At 51.2% G+C, this 26,923-nt stretch overlaps 1 protein-coding gene across 3 annotated transcripts in view; it reads left to right on the forward strand.

The window, feature by feature from the left end:
- The window catches only part of VAV2 (vav guanine nucleotide exchange factor 2), a 155,546-nt gene that overhangs the window by 16,600 nt on the left and 112,023 nt on the right, over positions 1 to 26,923 (forward strand). For all 3 annotated transcript variants that reach the window (XR_012589997.1, XM_074608303.1, XM_074608304.1), the window contains exon 2: positions 19,458 to 19,574. Coding sequence is in view for 2 of the 3 variants with exons in the window: in XM_074608303.1 (XP_074464404.1) it covers positions 19,458 to 19,574 (117 nt within the window). In the remaining variant the exon portion in view is untranslated. The remainder of the gene's footprint in view (positions 1 to 19,457; positions 19,575 to 26,923) is intronic.

The raw sequence follows: 26,923 nt of genomic DNA on the forward strand, positions 1-26,923 counted from the left end.
GGTCTGCTCTGCCCTAGGAAGTCTTGCTGGTCTCGTAAGGTTGACTTGGGGGGAGATGGTGACGCTTTTGTGTGAGCAGAAGCCCCAGGCTTAAAACATGCATCCTCTTCCAACTGCAGAGAGCCTGGGAGAGCTCTGCACATCCCCACTGCGCGTGTGGTCCTCAGCATCCCTTGGCTGGATGCTGCCCCTTCTTCAGGCTTGCCAGCTGGGCCAGTTGGGTGGTTGCTCCCTGACCTCCCAGCCTAGTGGAGGTGGCGGCTGGAGAGGAGGTTCTGGCTGCCAGAAGAGAGCCGAGCTGGTTTTCTCAGCCCTCCAAAGGGTTTACGAGCAGATTTGGGGCTGGTTTGGTCAGCAGTGTGGGGCACAGTGACGGACCTTAGAGCTTCTCATGGAGGAAATGGTGTCGTTAAAGCATGAAGTGGTGTAAGGTTAAATCCAGTAATTTATGGATGCTGTGTGACTGTCTGTCCTGCTCAGTTTGCTAACTGAAGAAAGTGCTGCTGTTTTCCTGGCTCTTTTCCGTGTTGTCCGTGGCTAAGCGTGAGCATCGCTGTTCTCAGCTCTCACGTCGCCGTGTCTCCATCAGGTGGGCTGTGGGCAATGGGGAAGGAGGATGCGATCTGCGTAATCGTGAAGTGACTGCGTAACCATGAAGTCCTCCTCTGTGGATAGGGATGTGTGGTTGACCAGACTCCGTGGCTGGGTAGGAAGCAGCTGAGACCTCCTTCCTTGTGGTGATGAACAGAGACCAAAGTTCAGAAGTTCAGCATCTGAGTTAGACCAGAAGCTCAATACCAAGGAACGGTTGAGATGGCTGGAAAACAACCTGGAGCTGCAATTTTTTTTCTGACCGTGGGTGGATTTGCGTCATTTTTATTTGTTGTTCCTTGGTTTATTCAAGGCAATATTAAGAAAGTTTCTGAGGATTGAAGGACTTTGTATTTGGGACTGGAGGAGGACTAAAACCTCAATTAGATCTCTTTGCTCCCTTCTGCCTGGCTGGGGGATGGTGCGTCAGAAGTGTGTGTACATCCCTGGGTGCAGAAGGCCAGGCACGCAGAGCGGGTCAGCTGTACGTAGGATCTCGGTCTGTGCTCCTTGATGGTGGCCCATCAATTGTTTGACTTCATGATTTTGGGGTCTGAGCGTGTGAATGTCTGGGGAGAGCCACCGTGGGCCGACGTGGGGGGGTCTACCTCTGCATTTCAGTCAAGTTATAAAACCGAAGGTGGACAGGCTTTGTTCCCTGGAAGGCTCCGTTACTCATCCGACAGCAAGGGAGGCTGTGCGACGCCTTGGCTTCCCCATCCTCTTTGAGGTGTGAGCCCCTTGCCAGATGTCCGTCAGACAGATGTTGGTCCCTCCTCAAGTCCTGGCGAGCGAACGCTGCTCGTGGTGGAGCGTGGTCCAGAAAAAGTCACAATGTGCTGCTTGAATGCAAGCAGAAGTGCTGGGTCACGATGACTCCATGTGAAATGTTACTTGCGCTCCCCTCCCTAAGGGCACTCGGCGCCTGGGAAGCCTTTGCTCTCTGGCGCTTGGGGAGGCGCTGCTTTGAATAAGAGCTTTTTGCATTGAAAGATACACCTTAGAGAAAGATGTTTTATTTCCCTTGGTGTTTACGACCCTGTAAAATATTATGTAGCCTTCGTTTTTGTTTTTCTTTTTTTTTTTTCCTTTGTATAGTGTTGATTGCGGAATGCAGAGGAGCAATTTATTCCTAACAGCGCAGCCTAATACGTGCCACAGCCATTTTCACAGGAGCCAGACCCGTCTTAATGTTTGCTGTACGACTTTTTAAAAAGTATCGTGCTGGCTTCTAAACAAACGTTCTTAATAACTTCTCTGTTGGGCTGCGCAGAACCGAGTATACGTTAGTCTGACAAAAATCTGCGTGCTTGTTCTTGCACCTTCATTCAGTGCTTGAAGAAATCTCCGCAGGTTTTACACTGTGTATGTGTTATTGGAGGCAGTTGCTAAGAGAAGGATTAATTTAAAGCAGAAGGAAAGTCACTTTGCTTCAGTTATATGTGCAGCTGAAGTAGTAAAAATTAACTTAAATTGGGTGGCACTTAGGAAAATAGGATAGGGTTGCTGCCAAAAAAGGGGAAACGAAGAGTCTGTGTTTGACTGCATGTTGACGCTGTCTTAACCGTGTCAATAAAGTAACTGTAATTTATGGGTCAGTGAGCTTTTTTAGGGCCACCGCCTATTCAGATGTATCGATCCTCTCCCATTAGGAGCTCCGAGTATTGTCCTTTCATGTCCGGGTAATTTTCAGGCCACTAAAGCTGGGTGGGTGGCTTTGGAAGGGGATGGAGCTGAGCAGCTGAGCCGAGGAAGGAATCGGATGCTGCTTCCAGTTCCCCTCCTCACCCTCCTGCGGAAATCCAGCATTAATGGTCCAGCCCAACACCTCCCTGGGGCCTTATCTCCCTGCTCAAGTTGTACCAAATTAATTAGACCAGCACAGCAAAAGCAATGCGACCTGCCCTAACGCTCCCTCCTCTGCAAACGCAATTACGCTGTTGTACGGAGTTTATTTTAGATATTCCAATTAGAAGAGTAAGCTTTGCTCGTATACGCTGTCTGGTGTAACTGTTCATGTCTGGCTGGTAAATACGTCGTTAAATTCTGTTTCCAGGGGAAATGCTTGTCCTAGCAAAATACCTGCGTTTGCCTAGACACGAGTCAGTGCAGGGATGGAGAGAGGAGAAGTCGGCTCCCAGAGATAACTGGCTTTTCTTGTTATCCCACAGTGAGAAATTCCAGGTTGGTTCACTTGATAACTGCAGAATCACAGGGGTGTTAGTATTTGTGATGACGTGCACGTGCTAAACTTTAAATGAAATAATTTAACAGGCCATCACTCGGAAAATAAACCACCCGCAAACCAACAAAATGTTGTTCTTCCGTATTTTTGGTAGAGTAATACACATCCCCGCTAGCGCGTGTTAGCCCCTCAGCTGGCTCAGAAAGGAGGACTGGCCTTGGAAAAGACTAAGCCAAAGCTGGAAACTCTTTGGTCAAAACGCACAGGAGATTTTGGGAAGATTTCTAAAACCCTCTCTAGGCTCAGATGCTGGCTTTGAGTCCACCCCCGGCGTGTTACTGTAATAGAGAAATAAGCGGTATGAGCTGCAAAGAGTGTGATGTGGGCGTTAAAGGGTCCTGCTGATCCTGTTATACTCCCCAAGCGTTAATTTATATAAATATCCAGAGCCTCATTTCCCGTAATCTCTGGGATCTGATCTCGGCGGTGGCTCTTATGAGCTGGAGATCTGACCTTTTTAAGCAGCTTTACAAATTAAGTAGCTGGTAGATTAATTTTCTGTAGCCCGCTTTCATCATGCGAAAGAGGGATGGGGCTGAAGTGCTGCAGGAGCTGCGCCGTGCTGGTAAAATTTGCCTCTTGAGCTTGGCAAGGAGGGTCAAATGTTCCAGATAAGGTAAAACAGTCGCATCCTCGGGGGGAGATTTAAAATAAACTGGGTCAGAAATGAAGCTCCCCTTCGTTTAATTCAGCTTAAGCCTTTCCCCGAAGGGAATAAAGGTCACGGATGGGGATGCACCCGAATCCAGAAAGGTTTGGAGCCCGTGCCGTGACTGCCAAAGTTTGATGCAAAGACATCTTTGAAACTTTCGGCGCTCGGGACTGCAGAAAGATGTCTTTAGTTCCTTCTGGCACCAAATCTTTTTTACACTCTGGGAAACTTCGCAGCACAGCGTTAATTTTGGCTGGAGTCTCTCATTAAATTGCACTTTGGAAAAATAACTTGAAATGGAAAGTGAATTTCTTTTTTTTTTTTTTTTTTTTTTGTAACATGTTTTCTTCCCATGGTGTGAATTGGGATAATTGACAAGTCGTAAAACTAAAGCAAAATAAAAGATGGCTTTCATGGCACTTGCCTTCTCCCTCCTTTCTTTCTCTTAGAAAAAAAAACAACCCAAATTCTGCTTTTTCCGAAGCATGCACACTCTGGCGTTCGTTTTGCTGGGTATCCACCTGGAAATCCAAAACCGAGCCTGCCCTGGTGCTGAGGGAGACACTGAAATTAGGGGGGAAAAAAATAAATAAATCTGCTCTGTGTAATCTGTTGGAGGAAGAGGGAGGTGACCGCAGAAGAAAGGCAGCGCCGGGCTGTGGGCAAGGGGCTTTTCTTGGTTAGTTCTTACCGTGAAGGTGGTTAAGGAAGAGCCAATATCCCCTGTGACGGTTTGGTTTGCCGGGAAATCTGGGAAGCACCGGGATCCCTTGGCATCGCGCAGGGAGCGTCTCTGGGCGGAGGCTGGCGGGGCTGGAGCATGGGCCCCACGCGGGTTCTGTGCCACGCTGCGGGCACCGGGGGGGGGATGCGCCCGGGGGTCCCCAGCCGGGGAGCGGGACAGCGGTGGCATCGCCCACGGTGATTTTTATCCACTTGTCCCAGCGTCTCGTAACTGTCCAGCTCGTTGCATGGGTCAAAATATGGATTAGAGGGGCTGTGGGTTCCACGTGTGCTAATGGATTTAAGGGACTGGCTCCTGCCGCAAGGGGTTTAAATTGGGTGCGTAGACACTTTGGAGCTTGTCCTTCTGTGCCCTGTCAACTGGATGGCTTGAGGGGTTTTGTTTTGGTGTTACTTTTTTTTCCCAAAAAAGGCAAAAATATCAGTTTTAGCCATGGACCTGGGGCCGGTGAGGACAGGTGGCACCTGCCGCGGCTCAGAGCAGAGCATCCTTTCCAGAACTGGGGTTTCCTTTCGTTACCGTGCCAGCTCCGAGGAGTGAGGCCTTTGCTTCTGCTTTTCACCTGGCTTTCTTTACAAAGCTCGAGTGATTTGGAATGATGCTTGATATTCTGTAGTAAGGAATTAAACCCTTCTTTTCTCTCCAGCAGGGAGAAACACGCTTAATTGAAATCATAAAGGTAAAATATAGGCTCTAATCTTAAAAACCCAAAACAACCAACATCACAGTAATGCCAATGGCCTCCCCATCCTTCCCCTGATCGAAGTTAATTTTGATTTTTATCTCATGCATACGTTAAATATGATGGTTAACCTTCAGATTTCCTGTCGCAGGCTCCCAAGCTTTGTGATACTTACAGTTAACTATTCAGTTAATTAATTTCCTTGCAGTGTTGAAAGGGAGAGGAACTGATACCCTGAATGCAAATCACAAAAGGCAGTACGAGTGCTTTAGGTAGTAAGAAAAATGTGTGTTAATGTCTGTGTTTGTGGATGGGTTTTCCTTTCCTGATACACAGGAATGGATTCAGTGCTATTATGGGAAAGCCAAGTGGGATTTTGGGACCTACTCTGAAGCCTGTCGAAGTCTGTTGAAGACTCATGGGGGCTTCTTCTGATGCCTGGGAAGTTCCGAGTACCCAGTTGTGGGTTTATCGTTTGAAACGCTGACATTTTCTGTTACTGGGAGGTAAAAAAAAAAAAAAAAAAAAAAAAAAGTTAAAATGCAGAGCGGTGGGGGGGGTTCATCCCACCTAGTGTCTCTCCGCCTCAGCTTCCCCTTTACACTTCAGAATAGGTGATTTGTTAGCTATTTTCTCCTGGGCACGGCTGGTATGCAGGTGATACTGGGCAGCAGGGGCTCCGCCGGCCAGCGCGGCCCCTCGGTGTGGAAGGGAGGTGGTGTGTCACGTCCACGGCTCCAGCCTCCTCTGTCCGCCCCCTTCTTGCTTTATAGAAAGCCATCGGGTTGGACAGGCAGGGCCTGGTGGTGTTAAATCCGTGCTGACTGTTCCCGAATGCCCATCTTGTCCTTGGGAAAGGGATCCCAAGCAGGACGCGCTCCAGAACGGAGCTGAAGCTCATCAGCCTGTAGTTCCCTGGGTCTCTCTTCTTGTTCTTAAAGATGGGTTTAATACGTGGTAGGCGGTACTACTAATAAATATCTTAATCAAAACCACGCAGGCGGTTGCAGTGTGCATGAAGCTGGAGGTGTCTCTTTCGATCTCATCTCGTTTTGGCGATGACAGAGGCTTTGTACAACACAAGCCGCTCGGGCTGGAATCGGTCCGGCGTGTGCCAGCGCTACCAAAGCTCCCGCTCCTTGTCGGGGGGTGTCCTGCCTCGCCTCTCGTGAGTGTTACGGAAATGAGTCTTCACAGGGAACGTGCGCACGGAGCCCCGGGTCTGGTTTGGCCGTCCTGCAGGCAGCGATGCTCAGCAGAGAGCTCCGGGGGCTGCTGTGTGTCTCTCGGTCCCTGGATCCGACACACAAGCACTAAAGCAGTTTAGCTATACATTATTTTTTCCTTCCATTAAGTTTTTTTTTTTTTTTAAATAACCTGTTTACCCAGGGCAATTTGCTGTGCATTGCACACGTGTTGGCGTCGCTCTTGGTAGGCTGTCACCTTGCAGACGGTGCTACTCCCTGCTCCTGCCGCTCTGCTTCAGCTTCATTCTCTGCAGAAGGAATTTGGAGCTCGAAAACTTGATGAGCCTCAGTTAAACCATGGGTAAAAACAAAAGCCCTTCCTGTTCTCCAGCTCGCACTGTCTGTTCACATCCTTGGTTCTTCCCAACACCGAAATGCAACAAAACGTATATTATTTACAACCGAGGAGATGAAGAAGCCCCGAGCGGCTCCCGGGGCCTTGGGGCTGGCCGCCTGTCCATTCTCCATCCCCGAGGACAAGCAGCCTCCACGCGCCGGCCGGCCCCTTCATCGGGTTCAGCTCCTGCCTGTATCAGCAGATGCGATGCCAGGAGGCTCGAAAGAGCTGGTCTGCATTGGGTTACTCCCTCCAGCTTGTAGGTCCTGTCGTACAGAATCGCAGAAAGGTTGGAAGGAACCTCTGCAGAGCATCTAGAACCTGCCAGAACAGGCGGCACAGGAATGCGTCCAGGCGGGGTTGGGATGTCTCCAGAGACAGAGACTCCCCCACCTCTCTGGGCAGCCTGTGCCGGGGCTCTGCCACCCTCAAAGGAAAGAAGTCTTTCCTCACGTTGAGATGGAGTTTCCCGTGTTCCAGTTGTGTCCATTGCCCCTTTTCCTGTCACTGGTCACCACTGAGAAGAGCCCCATCCTCTTGCCACCTGCCCTTTAGATACTGATGAGCATTGATGAGATCCCCTCTCAGTCTTCTCTTCTTCAGGCTAAAGAGACCCAGGTCTCTCAGCCTTTCCTCATCAGAGAGATGCTCCAGTTCTTGATCATCTTCATAGCCCTCCGCTGTCCCCTCTCCAGCAGTTCCCTGTCTTTCTTGAACTGGGGAGCCCAGAACTGGACACAGTACTTGAGATGTGGCCTCAGCAGAGTAGAGGAGGAGGACCTGCTGGCCACACTCTTTTTAATGCATCCCAGGAGACCATTGGCCACAAGGGCACATCGGTGGCTCATGGTCAGCTTGTTGTCCACCTGGACTCCGTGGTCCCTCTCTGCAGAGCCGCTCTCCAGCAGGTCAGCCCCCAACCTGTCCTGGTGCGTGGGGTTATTCCTCCCCAGTGCAGGACCCTACACTTGCCCATGTTGAACATCATGAGGTTCCTCTCCACCCAACTCTCCAGCCTGTCCGAGTCTCGCTGAATGGTGGCACAACCTTTCTGGTGAGAAGTTTTCTTTCTGAAATCCCTCTTGCATGGAGGGTTTGTGGTGCAGGTCTGTCCCTCCTACCTCTTTCCAGCTGCCTGTTCATCCCACCTCCCCTTGCTGGGAGCTTGTGCATGGAGGAGCACGATGCATGGCCAGCCCAGGAGCATCCCCACGATCCCGTTTCTGTTGCTTTTGGGGGTGAAGGCGGTGCTGAGCTGCTCTGAGACGGCCCCATCTGTGTGGCACGGTGCTGCTGGTGGGTGCAAAGCCTCAGCGTGCTGCCACGAGGCAGAGAAGCATCGGGAGACCCATTAAAAGCAGATTGTGGGCTTAATCTTGCGAAATGCAGCTTGATTTCATATGCAGGTCTGCATCAGTTACCCGTAATGTGAAAAGTAGTGTTCTGGTTCTAATTACTACTTTAGGAAGAAGCTGGAGGACATCTTTCAGCATCATTACCTGGTGCCATTAAGCAGACTTTTCTGAGTGTTTGTTGTCTGCTTCTAATAATGCCATCCCGGTCCCCAGTGTGACGTTTGGGAACTGTTTTTCACCAAACCCGTTGTGAGCCACTGGCCTGATAATTTTTTTTGTTGTTGTTGTTTTTGTTCTTAGCAAGGCTTTGCGAGTAGATAGCAACTTGGGCAACAGTCCAGGAAGGTGTAACGGTGTCAGGGTGTAACGGTGTCGGGGTGCATGTCAGCAGCCATCACCGTGAGCAGGCTGTCTTCATCTTCTGGGGTGCGTAACTCTTCTGCCAGCACCAGCTACGGCTTCAGGTCCCTTCAGTACTGGTCTGGAAGCTGAACTATCATGTCCACATCTTGTCTGGAGCACAAGACTCTGCAAATCTCAAACCCACAGAAGTTTGCAATTGTTCTAGGCCATAATTTCCTCCTGTCACCGATTTAAAAGGTAAAAGCCGCACCGAATGCAGCGTTATAAATATTTTTCATGGCTGAGTTTTTGCTTTTCAGTCGTGCTTTCCCCCTGCGTGCTGCGCTGCTTCGGCTCGGTGGGATGAGTGTGTCGCAAAGGTTTCTTTATTCGGTGCTTCTGCCCCCTGGCAGGTAACCCGGCACCTCTTGCAGTGAGCAAAATAACCCATTTGGTTGTAATTTCTGAGGCTTTCTGAAAGGGAAGTGAATCTAATTGGAAGCGGGTCACCCAAAAATCTTGACTGTATGGAGAAAAACTGCACGTGCCCGTGATGCGTGGGTAACGCGATGGCATCCACACGGGCTCTTGCCAGGAAAGTCTTCGGGGTGTTGGCAGATCGCATGCCATTGGTTAGATGGCAGAACTTTGGAAATAAGATTTCTTGGGATGTTTTAATACAGAAAAGCAAACGGTGTCTGCAGTGCGACTGGTGTGTGCCCTGAAATGAGGATGTGCTTCTGTCTAATGGTGGCAGCTCTTGGATCCAAATCATCCCCGAGATCAGCTCAGGCATGGTCTGGAGATACCAACGGGTATTTAAAACTGTGGGCTCCTATGGGACTCTTATAAAATTCATATAAAGGTCTTGAATTCGACATATGTGCTTTATTAGTTAATAATAGGTCTGTTTTGACAGTTTTTCATAAATGAGATTGGAGTCGGCTATCGCAGGCGCCTACCTCAGATCCCACCCCGTGGTTCAGTTCTGCCTCCGAAGTCTCAGAGCTTGTCTCTTCAGCATTTCGATAGGGCAGCTTGGTTTTAAAGAGACAAAAAAAAAATAAGTTCTGTGGATTTCTTGAACTAGCCCAGGCTCGCAGGGCGACCGCCTGGAGCTTCCTCTCTCGGGTCTGGCCCCAATACTTGACGTGACAGGGCTTGATTTCCTGACTTGGCTGCTGTTTACTCATCTCGGAGACGTACCGTAGCCGTTCTCATCGCTGTCCTGTCAAAAGTTCATCACGGTCTGGTTCCCTGCGCCAGCCTGAAGAGCAGGAGAACAATGACTGCTTGGAAAGTTCTCCATAAGCGTATCATTACAGCGTAATGCTATATAGGGTTACGCAATTCCTCATTTTCTGCAACAGCAGCTGAATTCTGTGTTATAATTTGATTGTCATGGTTCAGGTCAAGTCCTGTCTTAAAACTTTGGCCAAAATATTTTGAATTTTCTTTGCTGAAAACTCAGTGCGTGGGAAGGTATCCCATTTCTTGATCAGCTATAATCCTAACTTCTTTTTTTTTACATATCCCTCCTTTTACCTATGGGCATGCTTTAAGAGTGATGAAGTGTGAGCCCCGGTGAGGCAAACATGAGTTTAGGACTTCATGTCAATAGTAAAAGCCAATATATCTCCCTTTTTTTTTTTCCTTCTCCTTTCTTAACCGAGTTCCCCTGACGGAGCTGCGTGGCTTCCAGCGAGAGGAGAAAAAGCCTGGATTTAATGAGCGTGGAAGGGGACTCTCCATTAAGGGTGCCAAACGTGGGCAGATTGAGCAATCCTTCCAAGCTCTCCAGCTCCCAAGCTTCATGTATTCTCAGATCTTGTTGCTTGCTAAAGCCAAGCCTGGATTTGGCAGTCTGCTGGTAAATGCACCACAGAGACAGCCCAGATCTGGGATGCCGGAGTCCAAGGCTGTAACCCTGGATTATGTGGGAAAGTCAAAAAAACCCCACCCTTTTGTATTTGCCTGTGATGCTGAGGAGCCTCAAAAGGTCCAGCTGGGTTTCTCCTCTAACACATGGTGGTGGTATCTGGTGGTGGTATCTGGTGGTCTTCCCACACTGAGCCATAGCTTGGGCTGCAAACAGCCCCTGCTCCCTGCCCTGTTGTCCCCCGTCCCCGTGGCCAGCCCCATGCGGCTCTGGGACGGGTCAGGACCTGCAGAGAAGCTCTGTGTTTGGTTTTTTTTTTTTTTTTTTTTTAAACATCTCGATGCATATGGTTATGGAGAGGGCGTCTGGAAGAGCCAAGTGTGTGGTCTGACTCTGTTGACTGGGTCGTTATGGGTTGGTCTCATCTGAGGGATGTAATGCAGGACTCACCTGGGCATGACCACCACGCTGCCAAGGATGCGGCAGGTCATTGGAGCAGGAGAGCAGCCAAGGAGGGATTTTGGCATAACACAAGGGCATCTTTCAGCTCAGAGTTGTCCGGCGTCGTTGGGATGTGTTGGTGTCCCACTGCCCTCTTGCTCTTCCTTTATTTAGTCTGTGACTCTGTATTCTCCACCCAGCTCCCGGAACGCGTCGCTGTTGGGGTGGGTAGCAAAGGAAAAGGGGTAGCGCTTCTCATGGATTCATTTTATATCAGCAAGAAGACCCGTGGCTCAAAGGAGTGCTGTCCTCCGTACAGGGAAACCTGAAATTCCCTCTCTCAGAGGAGGAGTTGGTGAAGACCGGAGCTGTCAGAGAGAGCTGTGCCCACCAGTTTTTGCAAGAAGCTCTTGTTATTCCTGGGAATGGCTCTGCAGATCTTTCTTCGAGACATGCTAAAAGATAAATCTCTGAAGTACAATCCAGCCGCCTGATGCGGTGCAGGGAATTTGATTAGGGTTTTCTAAAACCTCAGTGGCAAGGGTTTTTGGTTGCACAAACCCCAAACCTGTAGTTGGGGTCTGGGCCTGTGCTGAACCTGTTGGACCTGCTGGATTTTGGGTGTTTGGGCAAAAGCTCTGGGCCGTCCAGACCTTAGATGTGTGAGCAGAGAATTTCAGACCCTGTAAGCATCTTTGATAAAGATACTCCCAGGCATGGCAATTAAAGCCCTCACCTTAACGATTGTTGCTTTCTCAGGAGAGCCCTATGTCTGCAGACCTCGGCGGGCTCCACAAAGGAGGGAAGTACTGTCATCGGCTGCAGCTCCGCCGTTTTCTTTGGGAAGTTCTGGCTTCCTTCCGCTCATTTAAAGCCCCTGCGCGCCGCTGGGTGACCCTCAGACAGATGGACGCTGAGCGGCTGAGCTCTGTTGAGCCGAGTGCTCCCGGTGGGGCCACCCGTCACCATGTGGGCTCTGCTGGCTCGTTGCATGGGCTTTAACGAGCCTCTCCTGCTGTGCCACCAGGGAGGGCTCAGCCTGTGTTTTTAAGCTTCGCAGAATCATGGAATGGTTTGGGTTGGAAGGGACCTTAAAGAGCATCTAGTTCCACCCCCTTGCCCTGGGCAGGGACACCTCCCACCAGCCCAGGTTGCTCCAAGCCCCGTCCAACCTGGCCTTGAACCCCTCCAGGGATGGGGCAGCCACAGCTTCTCTGGGCACCCTGGGCCAGGGGCTCACCGCCCTCACAGCAAAGGATTTCTTCCTCAGATCTCATCTAAATCTCTCCTCTTTCACTTTAAAACCGTTATCCCTCGTCCTACCGCTGCTGTCAGGAGTTTGCCTTGGAGGATACAAGGATTTGGGCTTTCCTGTGATCTCTTTTCCCTCCTGCAAACTGGGGGATGTTACTCGATCCTTGACCCTCCTCCAGCCCCACATTATCATCTTGGGCTCATCAGCTGCCTGATGGGGTCTTTATCCACGCTTCTGGATTTATTTTTTTTTCTTTTCCATTTCTTTCTCTTGAAGCATATGTAATAGAGGAAATGAGCCCGGCCGTCCTTGGGAGGAGTTTGGGGTCAGCAAAACTTTCCTAGGGTTAAATAGGACAAGGTCCCGCAGTGCTGGGCTTGGCGAGGTGACAGCAGCCCCGGGGGGGACGATGCCGCTGCCCTCGCACGGGCCCCTTCTGGAAGCAGGGAAAGCGCGGATGCGGTTGTATCCTATACACCTCCCGTGCACGCTTCAGTGTGTCACCGAGCATTTCTTCTGCATCTCTGACTAATTTGGATTTAATCGTTTGACCCTGTGCTCTGCCTCTCGCTCTTCCCACGTTGTCTTAACGTCTGCCACCTCGGCGGTGTTTGCCTCTGGTCCTCGCCTTTTTTCAGAGGTTCATGTCTGGTATGAAATCCGGGAGCGCTGCTTGATGTTTGTGCCCTCTCTAAGCTGAGCGCTGCTGAGAGCCATTCCTCTGCCTCTGGGGTCTGCCTGGGACTTCAGTGTATTTAATACATTACTCCGGAGCTTCCCCTTGGGTTTTTTTACTGTTTTTACAATTTTATGTGTATTCTGGCTTCCAGTTCAGCAGCGTAATATTGTTATCTGAGAGACCTCTTCCCTCTGAGAGCCCGTACAGCGTGATGGGAGGTTCCTGTAAGGTAACTGGGAGCAAAATATCTGCTTGACCCATGTGAGAGCGATGACCGGCAAAGATGCGAGGACGGGCAGGGGCTGGAGCAGGGCTCGGCAGCCTCCCCGCTGTGCTGCGGAGCTGCCAGTCCAGCCTGCTGGCAGCACTGCCTTGCTCCGTGTTGGGCTCCTGCTGGGCAAGATGGGAGCTCCCGGTGAGCTCCTCTGGGAGGTTTGGAGCTCTGGCTGGTGCTCTCTGCTGGGAAGGACCTTTGCTTGCTGCAGCTCCGGGTTAGCTTTCCCCCAGTCCTCCCAGTGATGTGCTACGGGTGTTTGCTCAAATAAATGGCTGCTCTCCCCCAGGTACTCTTCTAGGGCTAATCCTTGCTTGTGGGTGGACGTGAGGAGAAGGAGAAGCTGTGGGGAGGTCAACGCTCATCAGCATTTTGGGCTCATTAATCAGCCCCACTAAGTGGAATTTGCCCAGCCCGTGAATGCTCTGTGATAGGAACGTCTTTGAAATGGGGGAAATAATAGCACTAAATTGTTGGAGAAATAATTTCATTCTCCACTTCTCAGTAGATAAATCTGCTGTCCAACAACCCGAAATTTAATCTGTCCATCTAAAGTAATTGATGAGCTGCGACATGAATCCAAATGTGAAGGGGAAGGGAGATTTTCTGCAGAGATGTTTTGTATCGTTTCTGCGGCTGCTCCTTTGCACCGGAGACAATGGGGCGAAGTGCGAGAAGGAACAAAGCCACGGAAGACTTGGTGCTGCTGGTGGAGGGAGATACAAGCTCCAGTTGCGCTTTTGACTCTTATTACCGCTCCCGAAACTCTCCCGGGAACACCTCGATGCGGAGGCGAGCGAGACTGGGCAGAGCCATTTGGAGAGATTAGATAAAGGTGGTGATTTGCGCAGTTTTAAACACAGAGTTGTGTTGGCTGCAGCCCTGCGGTTCCTGCTGGGTACTCGGGTGCTCTCGGACTTTCTGCTCTTGACTTTGGAGGAAGCAAAGGGAGCTTTGATGCTCCTTCATAGCGCAGGGGGAACTCAGCACAACTCGGAGATGTGTCCTTTGGCTTCCTCAAGAGGTTTACGCCATGGGATACCCGATTCCCCGCTAATCGTTGCAAATGATGTGTTTTCTCAATGAGAGACCCTCCCTTCCCCCTTGGCGAAGGCTGTGATAAGCAGATGCTCACAGCTCCCTGACAGGGACTTACTTTTTCGCCTGGTGCTTTCGAGCCGTGCCGGCAGCGAGATAAGAGGAAATCTGACATCACGCTCAGGAAGCGCTAAAGAAAGTTACTTTCGTCATTCGTCAGCGGGGTTATCTCAAACGGTGAAGCTGCAGCATTCCTGGCATGCTGCAGGGCCTGTTTCCAGCCCAGGGCTCTGGCCGTGGCTCAGCGCGTGGCCGCTTGCCCGGAGCGATTGTCTGCTCCTCCCGCAGCACCAACCCCGGCCTCTCCAAAAGGCCCTTTCCGAAAAGCCATGAGCTGTTGTTGCATGATCCTGCCCTGCCAGACAAACCCGCTGCCCCCTTGCCTTCTTTTCCCTATGTTTTATCACATTTATTAAATGTTTCTTGTGGATGCCAAATGGCCTCAAGTTGTGGCGGGGCTGGAGGGGGGGGGTTTAGATTAGATATTAGGAAAAATTTTTACACTGAAAGGGTTATCAAGTGCTGGAACAGGCTGCCCAGGGAAGTGGTAGAATTGTCATCCCTGGAAGTATTTAAAAGACAAGTAGACGTGGTGCTTAGTGATACGGTTGAGTGATGGTTTTTGTCAGTGTTGGGTCGATGTTTGGACTCAATGATCCGAAAGGTCCCTTCCAACCTGGATAATTCTATGACTCCCAGGCCTTGCACCTCCCTCCCTTGTGCTATCCCAAATGCAGGGACTGGGGACTTGTCCGATGCTTCCAGGAACATCCTCCAGATCCCACCTCAGGCACTTTGGTTGTTGACCAAAGGCTGCTGCATTCACCAGCTTTTCATCTGCCCCTTTGCCATCTCCCTTGAGCAAAGCCGCCCTGCTGGGAGGCTTTCCAGCCTGCCCTCATCTCTGCCGAGGCGGGGGGACAGTTTCCAACCTCACCCCAAAGTGCTCGAGTAGCCGGGTCTTTTCTGGTGAATTTGCATCAGAAATGCCCGCTGTCTCGTCAGCGCAGGTGCCGCAGGCGCCCAGTCATATGGGGACCGCAGGGAGGGGCGGTGGCAACTGAAATGGGGCGTGAGGAGGAGCGAGGTGCTGAGCAACCCCCGGAGCTGTCGTTCCCAGCTGCAGAAACATCCAAGGGTTTCCACATCCCACACGGCAGGAGCGGAGCTCTGGGGTGGCCGGGCCTGTCCCCGCTGAGCTCCTGGTGTCCCTCTGCAAAGCTCTCGGGTTGTCCCTGTGCAGAATTATCCCAAGGATCTGGGGTTATCCCAGGTACCAAACTGTCCCTTTCTCCATTGCCACCGGAAGCTTCTCCGATGCGTTTGTGTTTAAGGGCAAGTCGCTGAGCTGTGTTGAAAGCTTGGCAGTGATCCCCCTTCTGTGCGTAGCGATCGTCCAAGGAGTCTCTAAACATAGTGAATTCGATAAAGCAAATAAAATAACGAAAATCCTCTTTTAAAAACAAACAAACAAAAAAACCCAAAACAAAACAAAAAACAAAATAAAACAACAAAAAACAACAAAAAAAAAACCCCATCCCACAAGCCACTGAGGAGTTTCCAGCGTGTCCCAGGGTGCACCATGGTGGCTGTGGTCCTGCCCTGGCCGGGGCACAGGCGGAGCGGGTTTCTGCTGGGCTGTGGTGGGACAGGCTGGGGCCGAGAGCGGTTTATTCACCTTACGGCGTCACAGAGTGTTTAAAAATAAGAAAAGCTGTTCCGAAACTCAGCGAGCGCAGGTGGTGGGGCCCTTCTGCCGGGCTGTCACCGCTGCCTCTCTGTTGTGCCATCTCCTTGCTTCCCTCAGAGGGTCAGGTCAGAGCTGACCACAGGCTTTTCTCATCTACTGGAAGGTTTCAAGGTATTTTGTTTTACCAGGTGATTTTCTTGCTCCCTGGGGTGCAGTCCCATCCCTGCCCCCATTGACTCTTCCCTCGAACTTTAATTTCCCTCTCCAAAGTGCCTTGGATGGAGCTTCCACGCCGGGGATTCATGGCATGGCCGCGTTCACAGCCTGGGCACTTCTATGGTGGGAGATGCTGGTATCCACGCAAGATGGCGCGGTCTCTGGGGTCTCTTTCCGGATCTGAGCATCCTGGTTGCTGGTGGTCTCTTCACCCCCACCCCCCCCCCCGCAGCGATGGCTGGTGGGTGCCGAGGGCGTTCGGGGTGTGGAGGAGGACGATAGCAGGGCTCGGGGTGTGCAGTGCTGGGGCTCCCGCGCTGAGGGAGACGCTTCTGCGCCGGTCTCACTTGAAATGTATAAATGACAGCATTGATTTTGGGCCTGGCAGGTGGTGAATGAGCCCCATGGAGAACATTGATTTCTCTCGCTCTCTCTTTCTTCTGTGGAGTGTTTACTCGTCCAAAGGTGTGATTGACTGGTAAATAAAACGGCCTGGGCACAGCTCATATTCAAGTGTAGCTCATTTGAACGTGGGGCTGTTCAGCAGCGCCGTCAAGCCAACAGTTCCTGATCTTCCATCAACAGCAAACCCGCCTCGAAACGCCTGTGAGCAAAAAAAACTGAAAGAGGGGAGATTTAGATTGGATCTCAGGAAGAAATTCTTTGCTGTGAGGGCGGTGAGCCCCTGGCCCAGGTTGCCCAGAGAAGCTGTGGCTGCCCCATCCCTGGAGGGGTTCAAGGCCAGGTTGGACGGGGCTTGGAGCAACCTGGGCTGGTGGGAGGTGTCCCTGCCCAGGGCAGGGGGGTGGAACTAGATGATCTTTAAGGTCCCTTCCCACCCAAACCATTCTGTGATTCTGTGAAAAGCGCATGAAGGTATTTTGCAGATTGACGAGAGAGAGAAATAGTGGAGGAGCAGATTGTGCCACCGACACCCGCGCGTGGGTTGTACGCTACTCGTGTGTGAGGACTGGGGCTAAATCCCACCTACACTTGTCATCCCAAGCGATGGCTTTGCTTGTGGGCAGGGTGGTGGCCTGGCTCTGCTGCCAGCTCCTCGCTGCTGGAGCGGGACCGTGGTGCTGCTGCCTCCGATTGTGTTGTTTTTACATCAGGCCTTTGTGGCAACTCTTTAAATAGATTATCCGATTCTTCCTTGATGCTTGTCATCTGCCCGCGCTCAGCGCGTGGTGGCAGCGCCTGGTGGCTCTTCGTAGATGTCACCTGGAGTCGCGAGAGGGGCAGTGGCACTGCCGCGGGCCCCTTGTGCTCATTTAGCAGCTGGTGGCCTGATGGCTTCTAGGTTTGAATTGGATGAGCACAGACAGCTGGATGCAGCTGATGCCGAGCAGCGTGGCTGGTCCCGGCCTTCCTCCCCAAGGCCGAGCTGAGAGGAGGGAAGCTCAGCCCAATCTCAACCCATGGTGGGGCCGGGGCTCACTCCCCGTTAGAAACGGAGTCAGGATGAGGCATTTGTTTGCTGGGATGTGTGATCCTTCTGCCGTCCTTCAGAAACGGGGTACTGTGAACCGTGAGCTTTTCGGAACCACAAAGGCATCGTGCCGAGAGTTCGGGTTTTCACACCCGTCGGGGTGTCTTTCACTTGGCTGAGTGTTGGTGCGGGGACAGTCCATCGTCCATCATCTTAAGATGATCTTTATCCCTTCCAACCTAAACCATTCCACGATTCCCTGAGCACTTCAGCCTCCGTCGCTGCCCCAGCCGTGGGATGAGCAGGAGGGGGAGCGGGAAGCAGGGCAGTTGCGCGGAGGAAGGTTTTGCCTCTTGCCGTGTGCAATTGTGGCTATAACCTGTGTCATTAACTTTCAAGACTGGAGGCTTAAAGGGATTTAAAATATACAACGTGCTAGAAATTTGAAATCAGTGAGAGTGCGACGCAACAGCAGCCGGTTTGCCCAGGGTGTAAATTCTTGCGGAGACCCAGAAGATAAAGTTATGAAATAACCCGTATCGGCGAGAGAGGTTGTAAAGCAATTCCAAAAAAACCTCCCAGTCTAGACAGATTATATTTACCGCAGTGTTTATGTGAGATAGAGCAATGCCCTAGAAAAACAGAATTGTTTTCAATTTCTGCCTCTGGCACTTGCTTGTCGAATGAGAAGGCTCTGATGTGATGGGAATGTCCTGTGCTGGGGGCGCTCCGTGGGGAGGGGGCTGGAATGGGGGAGAAGGGTAAAAGGTTATTTCTCTTTTTCTGTAGGTAAATCAGCCTGTTGTTAATGAGGTGGTCTCGCTCACCCATCGCCACAAACCTCACGCATAACCCCAAGTGCGATGGTGCTGCCGACAAGCTGCATCGCAGTCGTGTCTGTAGAGATACCACAGCCCCAAAGACATGGCTTTGATTCTTTTAATTAAATTAAGCTATTTTGTTTTGCTTTGAGCTCTCAGTGAAGTTTGCAGGCAGTGTTCTTGCATGGTGCTGGTGTGATGGCAACTTGGGGAGCTGAGATTGTGCCATGGGTCAAAACCACACTGACCAAACCCACCCAAGGGCAGCTTTGCATCCCGCGCCTGTTTATCACGTGGGGATGATTCACCCCTTTAGTAGCCTGATTTACTTACAATTCTAACATGTTTGTTACGTATTTGGGAGGAATTTGCTGAAAAAAAAAAAAGAAGAGTTGTTTAAAAATACAGCAATAAATGGAAGGTATTTTGTGGAATAGCGTGAGGATGCAGAAAGAAGTGAAATGAATTGGCTTGCTCAGCAGAGTCAGTCTGTCCCGATGAAGGACGTAGGTGATGCCGCCGCAAAAACGAAGCCAATTTTTATGCTCCTCATCTGTGCTGCCAGGCGTCACCATTGGAGCGAGACCGTCTGGAGTCCCCAGGCTTCAAAATCTCCAACGCTGGCAAACAAATGACCAATTATCGCTATAGGATTTTCTTGAAAGAGAAACGTAACATCACGCTGCCAGTTGAGCTCTCTGAATAACCAAGGGTGGTCCCTAGAGGGGGGAGATTTCTGCCCCTTCCAAGGGGCTGAGATGAAAGATGAGCACAGCTCTGTGGGAGCAGCCCCCGGGATGGCCCTGGGCAGGGGACCTGGGCCGGCGCAGGAGCAGCTCCGGTGGCCGAGCCTCAGGACCCGCAACTGGACATGGGCTGGTGTTTCAGGGGGCCATTAGTGCTCGTGGTGTCTGGGAGGAGCGAGGAGAAGGGAGCTAATGTTACTTGAATAAGTCGTTAATTGCTCCAGACCCCAAAGTGAAAAAACCACCTCATTTCCACTGTCCCAATCTCTTGTTTGGGCTGTGTGTACGGACGTACAGCAACGCGTCCAACAGGCGGTGCAACCTGTGTCCCTCCTGCAGGCAACCACACGGGATCCTGCTGGAAATGGTTAAAAGCTCAACACTGGGCTTCTGTAGAACATCAGCTGTAATTTATATTTGGCTTCGACCTTGAAAGGGAAATGTCCTGGCTTGAGTTTTCCAGCCCTTCTGCGATGTTACCTTGTGTGAAACTTGTTTTTGAAAAGGGCGTTTGTTTCTGGTGCGCAGCTGAGAACACAGGAGCCCTCGCAGGGCACCAGGAGTCTGACATCTTCAGTAACAACAAATAAACTAATGCCTGGCTTTTCGGTGCAAGTTTCTAAGTCCCTGTAACTTGTCTGGCATGCGAGTTTAACTCAGTAAATCGCAGTTAAAATTTGTGCCCATCTTGCTCACTTTTTCCCTCCCTTTCTGTTTTTGTTTCCCCCAGTTTCTCTGTCTGAAGAACATCCGAACCTTCCTAAAAGTGTGTCATGACAAATTTGGGTTAAGAAACAGCGATCTCTTTGATCCCTTCGACCTCTTCGACGTACGGGATTTCGGAAAGGTAAGAGTTACTCCTGAGCTGTTGGGAAGTGATGGATGTGGCACTGCTGGCACCGGGCATTTCTCCGGAATTGTGCTGCAGATTTTGGCTGAAAATACCAAGCATTTCTGGTTCTCTGAGCGGCTTCTGTGCCCTTAACCCACGTGTGGGGCACACGTTCCCCTGTGCTCGTGGGGGGAGTATCTAGTGGTTGATTCTGCTGTGTGAAGAGTGATCAAGTGTTCTTCTTTAGATGACAAAGCTTCGGGAGGCGAAAAATGTCTTTTTTCGGGGGGAATCACAATATTGTACCTATGTGTTCCCAAGAGCAGTTGGAAGAGGCTGCAGCCCTGGGGACCGGGTGCTGCGCTGGGGTCAGGACTCTGGATCCTGGCTGGGTGATGGGGACAAAGCTGCACCATCTCCTTGCCCGTGACCCCCCCCGTAAGCCCAGCACCTTCAAACCAGTGCTGAGCATCACCCCCCACTCTGCGTAAACCATCCCGGGGGCATTGCACCCGGCAGCACGTGTCCCTCCGGCAGCGTTACACACTGTCCCAAGCCCGGGCCCAGGTCTGTACCAACCCTGTGGCAACGACCCTTCGTTCAGAAGCGCTTCTGGTTTTACCCAGGGGTGGGCGCAGACCCTGTGGGGGGGGTCAGACCCTGTACGGTCCTTCCCCTCTGTGCACAGCCGTGAGCAAAATGGCTTTACCAAAGTGGCCATCGTTTTTGTAATGTGGCCACTGAGTTTCCAGGGGGGTCGGGAAGTTTCATGCCAAGGTGACGTTAGTTCCCTGAGTGTTTCTGGAAGCTCCATTTGGAGGTCGGTGGTGTTTTTTTTCCTCCCAGCAGTGTCTGGGTGCTGGCTGTGGTTGTGCCGTGTGTCACCTAGACGGGAGAGCAGAGAGGGGGTTTTTGTGTTCTGCGGTCGTCGATGGGTGGCACCCAATGCTGAACCAGACCCAGCTGCGAGGGAGGAAAATCCTACGTGATTTTGAGAAGCGGCTGTTGTTCTGGTACCCTCGCTTTTGACGTGAACAGCATCAGGGCTGTGCTGTTACTCTGATGGATACTGGGGCTCAGGGAAGCTTTTACGCAGGACAATTGCTATATTCTTCAGTGGAAAAGGTGTTAAAAGATTTATTAAAGCTTTCTATTGTTTTACTGCTTTCGAGCTACCAGGCATAAGCTGCTGGAAGGCATCTTCTCTTCTGACTATCCAAAGAGTAGGTTTTTCACTGCTGATGGGGATATATTATTTGATATTTATTGCCTAATTTATTTCTGGACCATTATCTGGAATGTGCAATTGCAGGGGCTTGTTTTATGAGTTTTTTTGATTTATGAAATACAAGGCGGCTTTTGTTGTTCTGGGAATATGAATGCACAGAAGGAACCTTTTGGGCTGGGGAAAGAACTGCCGCTAATTAAAATGCTGCTTTATTGTCACATTGTCTCTTGCTTTGTGCTGTTTCAGATTGCCTAAGACGCCTCTTAATAGAGCCGGGCGTTAAACACTGCTGGAACGCGTCAGCTGAACACAGTTTGGTTTCCTTTTTGGTGTGGTTAGGGAACAGCTATTCCCTCCTCCTGTTCACTTTTTGGGGGGACGTTCAGGTTTGTGTCATGGGAAGGGGAGATGACTTGCCGTTCCCTCTTAGGCCGTGATAATTTAGCTTTTTAGGAGACTTTGGGGAAAAAAACACTTGCCATAAACTTCTGAGAAATCCACATGTACTTTTTTACCCGTATCTTGCTTATTTTCACGTGCATCATCATCCTCAAACAACCTTACAAGATGCGTGAGGCACCGATTCTCTATGCAAAAAACCTGGTCGATATTTTCCCAACATAGGTTTTTATCAGTTTTGGTGGGGCTATCAGCTGCTCAGGTCTGCACCACCCTAAATCCCTCTGGAAGCCTGTCAAAACATTCCCATTGTCTTTGCCACCGTTCATTCCCGCGTTCTCCTCAGATCTGTGTTCAACAGTGGCAAAGCAAATAAACAGGGAAAAAGCTGCTGTCGACCAAAGCGCCGTTCGCTTTGAGTCACAGCGAGAGCAAAAGGAGTCTCTAAGCCACGTTCCCACTGGCCAAACACCGACTTCACACACAAAAAATTCTTCCTGGAGCTATTCATGACTTAGATCAATAGCATTTTTTGGTTATAAGGCACTCAGGCCATGTAGGAGACTTTTCTGAACGGAGCACAGCAACAAACAGTCAACCATTTAATTACATAGAAACCTTGGTGGGGTGGCGTTGGGTCTTTCCTTTCTGGATGCCGCTTGAGTAGTTCTTTCTCTCCTCCAAACCAGAAGGCCAGTGAGACAGCAATTAGTAATAGCGTTTGGGTTTGCTGCAGTGTAATTACCGAGTAGAAAGGCTGGGGTTTGTGTTTATGTGGTGCCGACCTATACGTAAAGGCCTTGTCCTTTGGAATCCGCAGGGTTTCTTAGCGTCAGAACAACACTAGTGCTTTAGAAGAGGAAGAAAATCCACACCCCCCGGTCTTGCCGTGACCAGTCGTTATTCTGACAGCGTTTTCCATAGCTCCCTTTGGCTCCTGAGCCAGGGCTTCAGCAAGGAGGAGCTGCCGTAGGATCGATGGAGCCTCCTCCAAAGGAGCAAATGTGGTTGGGGTCCAGGAATGTGGGGGTTTTATCCCTGGTTTTGCTACTTCCTTGAGTTTTAAGCTTGTGAAATTACTGCTTCCTTACTGTCACCAGGATAACAGCTGGTGAAATGGGATCGTGGACCATGTGGGCTTCTCCGGCCGAAATCCCTGTGGAGCTGCAAAGCTCCATCTTTGCCTCGGTGGGATGTCGGGTAATTGGCAAGTGCCGGCCTTCGCCAAATAGATGCGTCATGTTTCTTGTAATCTGGGTTGCAGTGATTCCCAGTTACCCAGGGGAGTCGAAAGGCCAGTTTAAATTGCTCACAGCCAGTTCCGCCCCCCCCCGCCCCCCCCAGCCCCGATGTCCAGTTGTTGAGCAATCCTGCAGTGACAACGGCCTCAAGTTGCACCAGGGGAGGTCTAGATGGATATTAGGAAAAAATTTTTACGCTGAAAGGGTTATTAAGCATTGGAAGAGGCTGCCCAGGGACGGGGTTGAGGCACCATCCCTGGAGGGATTTAAAGCCAGGCAGACGTAGTGCTGAGGGATACGGGTTAGTGCTGGTTTTGGTCAGAGTTAGGTCGATGGTTGGACTCCATGATCTGAAAGGTCCCTTCCAACCCGGGCAATTCTGTGCTCTGTTTCCTGATAGAGGTTTCCAAAAGTGACCTGAGATGCTGAGCTGCATTTCTACCTGTGCCTCTTTAAGACACCTTAAAAAAAATAATATTGCTTTCTACAAGTCTGGCACTCAATTTTATTTATTTTTTAAAATCTTACCCCTTTAAAATGACTCAAAAACTGTCTGTAATCTCCAGTGCACTTAGCAGAAGCGTTTCCCCGTGGCCCTCTCCCCCGTACAGGACACAGAGGCAGCGCAGCGTGCGGCGCTCCCAGGAAGAAAACCTCCATTAATATCGTCTCGTCCCTAATTAGGGCCTGATCTCGCAGGAGTGAGCGCTGGGGTTGCTGTGCCATACAGCCTGGCTCCTAAAAAAGAAATAAACTAAAAAGCTAGTGCCCATGGACGGTGTGCTGTTGCACGGTACTTCATGCACATTTAATAGCAGTGATAGTATAAAATGTAACTCTTATTGGACTTGCTAATTTATTGGCACCAGCTATAATGAGATAAAACGTACATAAATATGGATTAAACTATCACTCTATTAGTCAGCATGATGGTAGCAAGGTTCATTAAAGGGAGTTACTCATTTTCAATAACTTGTAGTAATGTACTATTTTATTTTTTTTTTAGAAATATAGTTCAAATATTCATAAACCTGTAGAGCGTGCCATTTATTAGCCTCCCACTCCTCTGCGCTCTCCTGACGTGTATTTAATTGTCCTGAATTTCTTCTGAAGTTTCTGCACTGTTCGGGGAAAAAAGGTTTTTTGCGAGACAGGGGTCTGTCTTCCCCTGGCCCACGGATACGAAATGATGCTGTTCTAAAAATGAAAAAGGGAAGCAGCTCATGGGTCAGCTGAAAAATGAGGAGATACTGACACTGAGATGAAAGCGGTGTTTTTCACTCGGTTGGTTCTGGTCCAGAGGCTGGCGAGAACTGCACCAACCTCGCAGCTCGAGCTCAGAGGAGGGGGGCCTGGATCAATCCTCCCTCTCAATTAATTGGGTCCGCCGAGGTCGGCTGGCATGTGTGACCCAGGGGTGGCTGATGGAGGGCTTGTACATGGCTCGTCTTGCGTGTCTGAAGCGCCGGGGAGGAGACGTGCGTGGTGGGAGGGTGGCCCTGAGCACGGTGCCAGTGGCTCCTGTGGCTGCAGCAAGAGCTGCCTTGATGGTGGGAGAGGACAGGGGAGATTACAGAGTCATAGAACAGTTTGGGTGGGAAGGGACCCTAAAGATCATCCAGTGCCACCCCTGCCCTGGGCAGGGACACCTCCCACCAGCCCAGGTTGCTCCAAGCCCCGTCCAACCTGGCCTTGAACCCCTCCAGGGATGGGGCAGCCACAGCTTCTCTGGGCAACCTGGGCCAGGGGCTCACCCCCCTCACAGCAAACAATTTCTGCCTCAGATCTCATCTCAATCTCCCCTCCAGTTTGCCAAAGAGGGGACAGCCTGGTGCTATCAGAGTTAGTGGTAGGTGCCCTGTTTAACGCATTTGCTCTTCAGAGTAATTTTTGGTGTAAAAGCGTCTCCTTCTTCACGCCTGGGTGCGTATGGAGCACCCTTGGGAAGCCCTGGGGGAGCCGGGCTGTCCTCACCGGGTGCTGCTGCAGATTTCTCCCAGCCTGTGCTTGGAGAACCTGCGAAACGAGAGGTCCCACCTCACCGGCCATGGGGATGGGGAGAGCCGCGAAGGGGCTCGACTGCCATCGTCCCCCTGTCCCTCTCTGACACCCTCCCCCCCCACCCCCCCTCTTGCCCAAGAGTCAGAGAACTGGGTGTTCCGCCTGGTTTCAGGTGGGAGGGTGGGGAGCGTTGTCAGAATTATTTAAGGGATTAATAACTGAGAGTTGGTGGTTTGTGTTTCTGTTTCTCTGCTGAGAATTCCCCTCCCTCCATCATCGCTAACTTCACTTACAAGTCAATATCCCTACGGCAGTGTTTTAAAGGGTGCCCTTTTAACATATTTGAAGGGGAGAAAGGGGGAGATTTGTATGAAATAATATAGGTAGTTGAAAATTGCAAGGCTTTCGGGTAAATGGCTGCATTTTGGTGCCATAACAAAGCAAGCTGACGTGTGGGAGCAGCTCTCCGACTCCCATGCTTGACTTTTTTGGCTTTTTTTTTTTTTTTTTTTTTCCTTCCTGACCTTTTGTAGCCGAGAACAAATTAAAAGTGATGCATTTTTGTGTTTGCACCGCTGAGTGCATGAAGTGATGGGGGGCCGGGCACGGAGAGGAGCGTTGCAGCGTCCCATCCCCGGCTGTGCCTTGCATCCGCTGTATTTACAAATCCCCGGAGGACCGGGCGGCCGGACAGACCTTCCCTTGTTGTGTTGCTCCGTGCCAGTTCCTCAGATGGCTGCTGCGCCGGGCTTGGATGTGTGTCAGGAAAGGGATCCTGTCGCAGATGAAAACATTTCTAATTGCTGTATAACTCGCACAGCGCGTGTGCGGCGGGCGGGGTGGGGAGTGAGAAGAATTCTCCAAAAGAAGGGCATATTGGGTTTGTTGTGTGTGGTTTTATTTTTTTTTATTCCGGAGAGAGCAGTCGAGTAACCGGCCTGCAAAGAGAGATGTGTGTTTGTGTGTGGTTGCGTGCAAGAAACCAGGAACCCGCCTAACCCCTTGCCTGCCCGGCGCTTGCCGTCAAGTTGTCCGCACTGAAGAAGGAGCCGCGGGTGCCCATGTTGTCCCTTGCGCTGCCCTCTGTGTCCTGGGCAGAGCAGCACGTCTCCCGCAGGGCGATATTGTGCTTTATGGACCATCACCACACCACGGAAGCGACCAAAGCGCTTTGCTAACAGGCTGAAAATTCATGTGCAACTTGGCCGCTGCCCGCAGGGATGTGCCCAGAGCCCTTGGGTGCTGCAGGTCCCTCCCCCAGGGAGAAGCCCCAGCTCTGGGAAGCGTGTGAGAGCACGGAGAAGGCAGCCCTGCCATCGGGGACGTCACCACCTGCCGGTTGAGGATTGACTCCCCGGCTGCTTCCAGGAGGGTGTGGGTGATGTTCCGTCCCTTCCGTGCTGGCTGGCCTTAGGTCAGACGGTGTTTGGCCACCCGTGTTTTAAATGGCCTGGCTGGAATTGTACTGGAGACTCGCATATTGGGATGAACGCCACGCAGGCTGGAACAGCACGGGTTGGCTGGGTGTTTTTTTGTTTTTCCCCTCCTTTTCAAGCTTGAAGGTCTGTTTGGGCTTGGGGCTGCTTGTCTCACGCTCCTGCGTACCCAGCTCTGTGTTGCCCAACCCTGGTGCGGGTTGGTCTCAGGGGATGCTGTCGGACGTGGGGTGATGCAGGGACCCTCCTCCCGTCCTCGTGCTCTCGGGCACCGTGAGGACATGGGCTGCGGTTCGTGGGGGGCTGCCTCGGCAGGTGCAGTGTGTCCAGCAGATGTTTTCAGCCGGAACGCTAAAAGTATGTTACAGGAAACCCTGACGCTGAACTTCCCTAAAGCACAGGGCAGATGAATTACAGATTTCTGCAGCTAGTCAAGCGTGGACCAGACGGTGCTTTCTGCTGCCTAGCACCGTGCTGCACGCAGGACTCTTATCAGTGCGGTTTTTGCTGAAAGATGTGGTAGGTGCTGCCACACCTCTAGTAATGTACGTTTTTAGGCTCCAAATCCTGGAAATTTCTACCTGCTTGGCTATGAATATTGCCCTGAAGTATCTGGTGGACTGTGATCTTCCTAGCTGCCTGTCACAGTTAATGTCAGAAGGGCCACGCTGATGTGTTTTGTGGTCTTAGGGCTGGTGAGATGTTGCATGGCTGAAAGCAGACACCGCCATTCGCCCAAGGTCTCTCTCCGGTTTTCGGGGCTGGATTCTCTACCAAGAAATGCTTTGCAGCATCAAACCTGCTCCTGCGGTTCCTTGGCCTGGAGCAATCATGGAATGGTTTGGGTTGGAAGGGACCCTAAAGATCATTAGTCCCCCCCCTGCCCTGGGCAGGGACACCTCCCACCAGCCCAGGTTGCTCCAAGCCCCGTCCAACCTGGCCTTGAACCCCTCCAGGGATGGGGCAGCCACAGCTTCTCTGGGCAACCTGGGCCAGGGGCTCACCGCCCTCACAGCAAAGAATGTCTTCCTGATATCTCATCTCAATCTCCCCTCTTTC

Source organism: Larus michahellis, chromosome 15 (assembly GCF_964199755.1).
Source record: "Larus michahellis chromosome 15, bLarMic1.1, whole genome shotgun sequence".
Lineage (NCBI taxonomy): Eukaryota > Metazoa > Chordata > Aves > Charadriiformes > Laridae > Larus > Larus michahellis.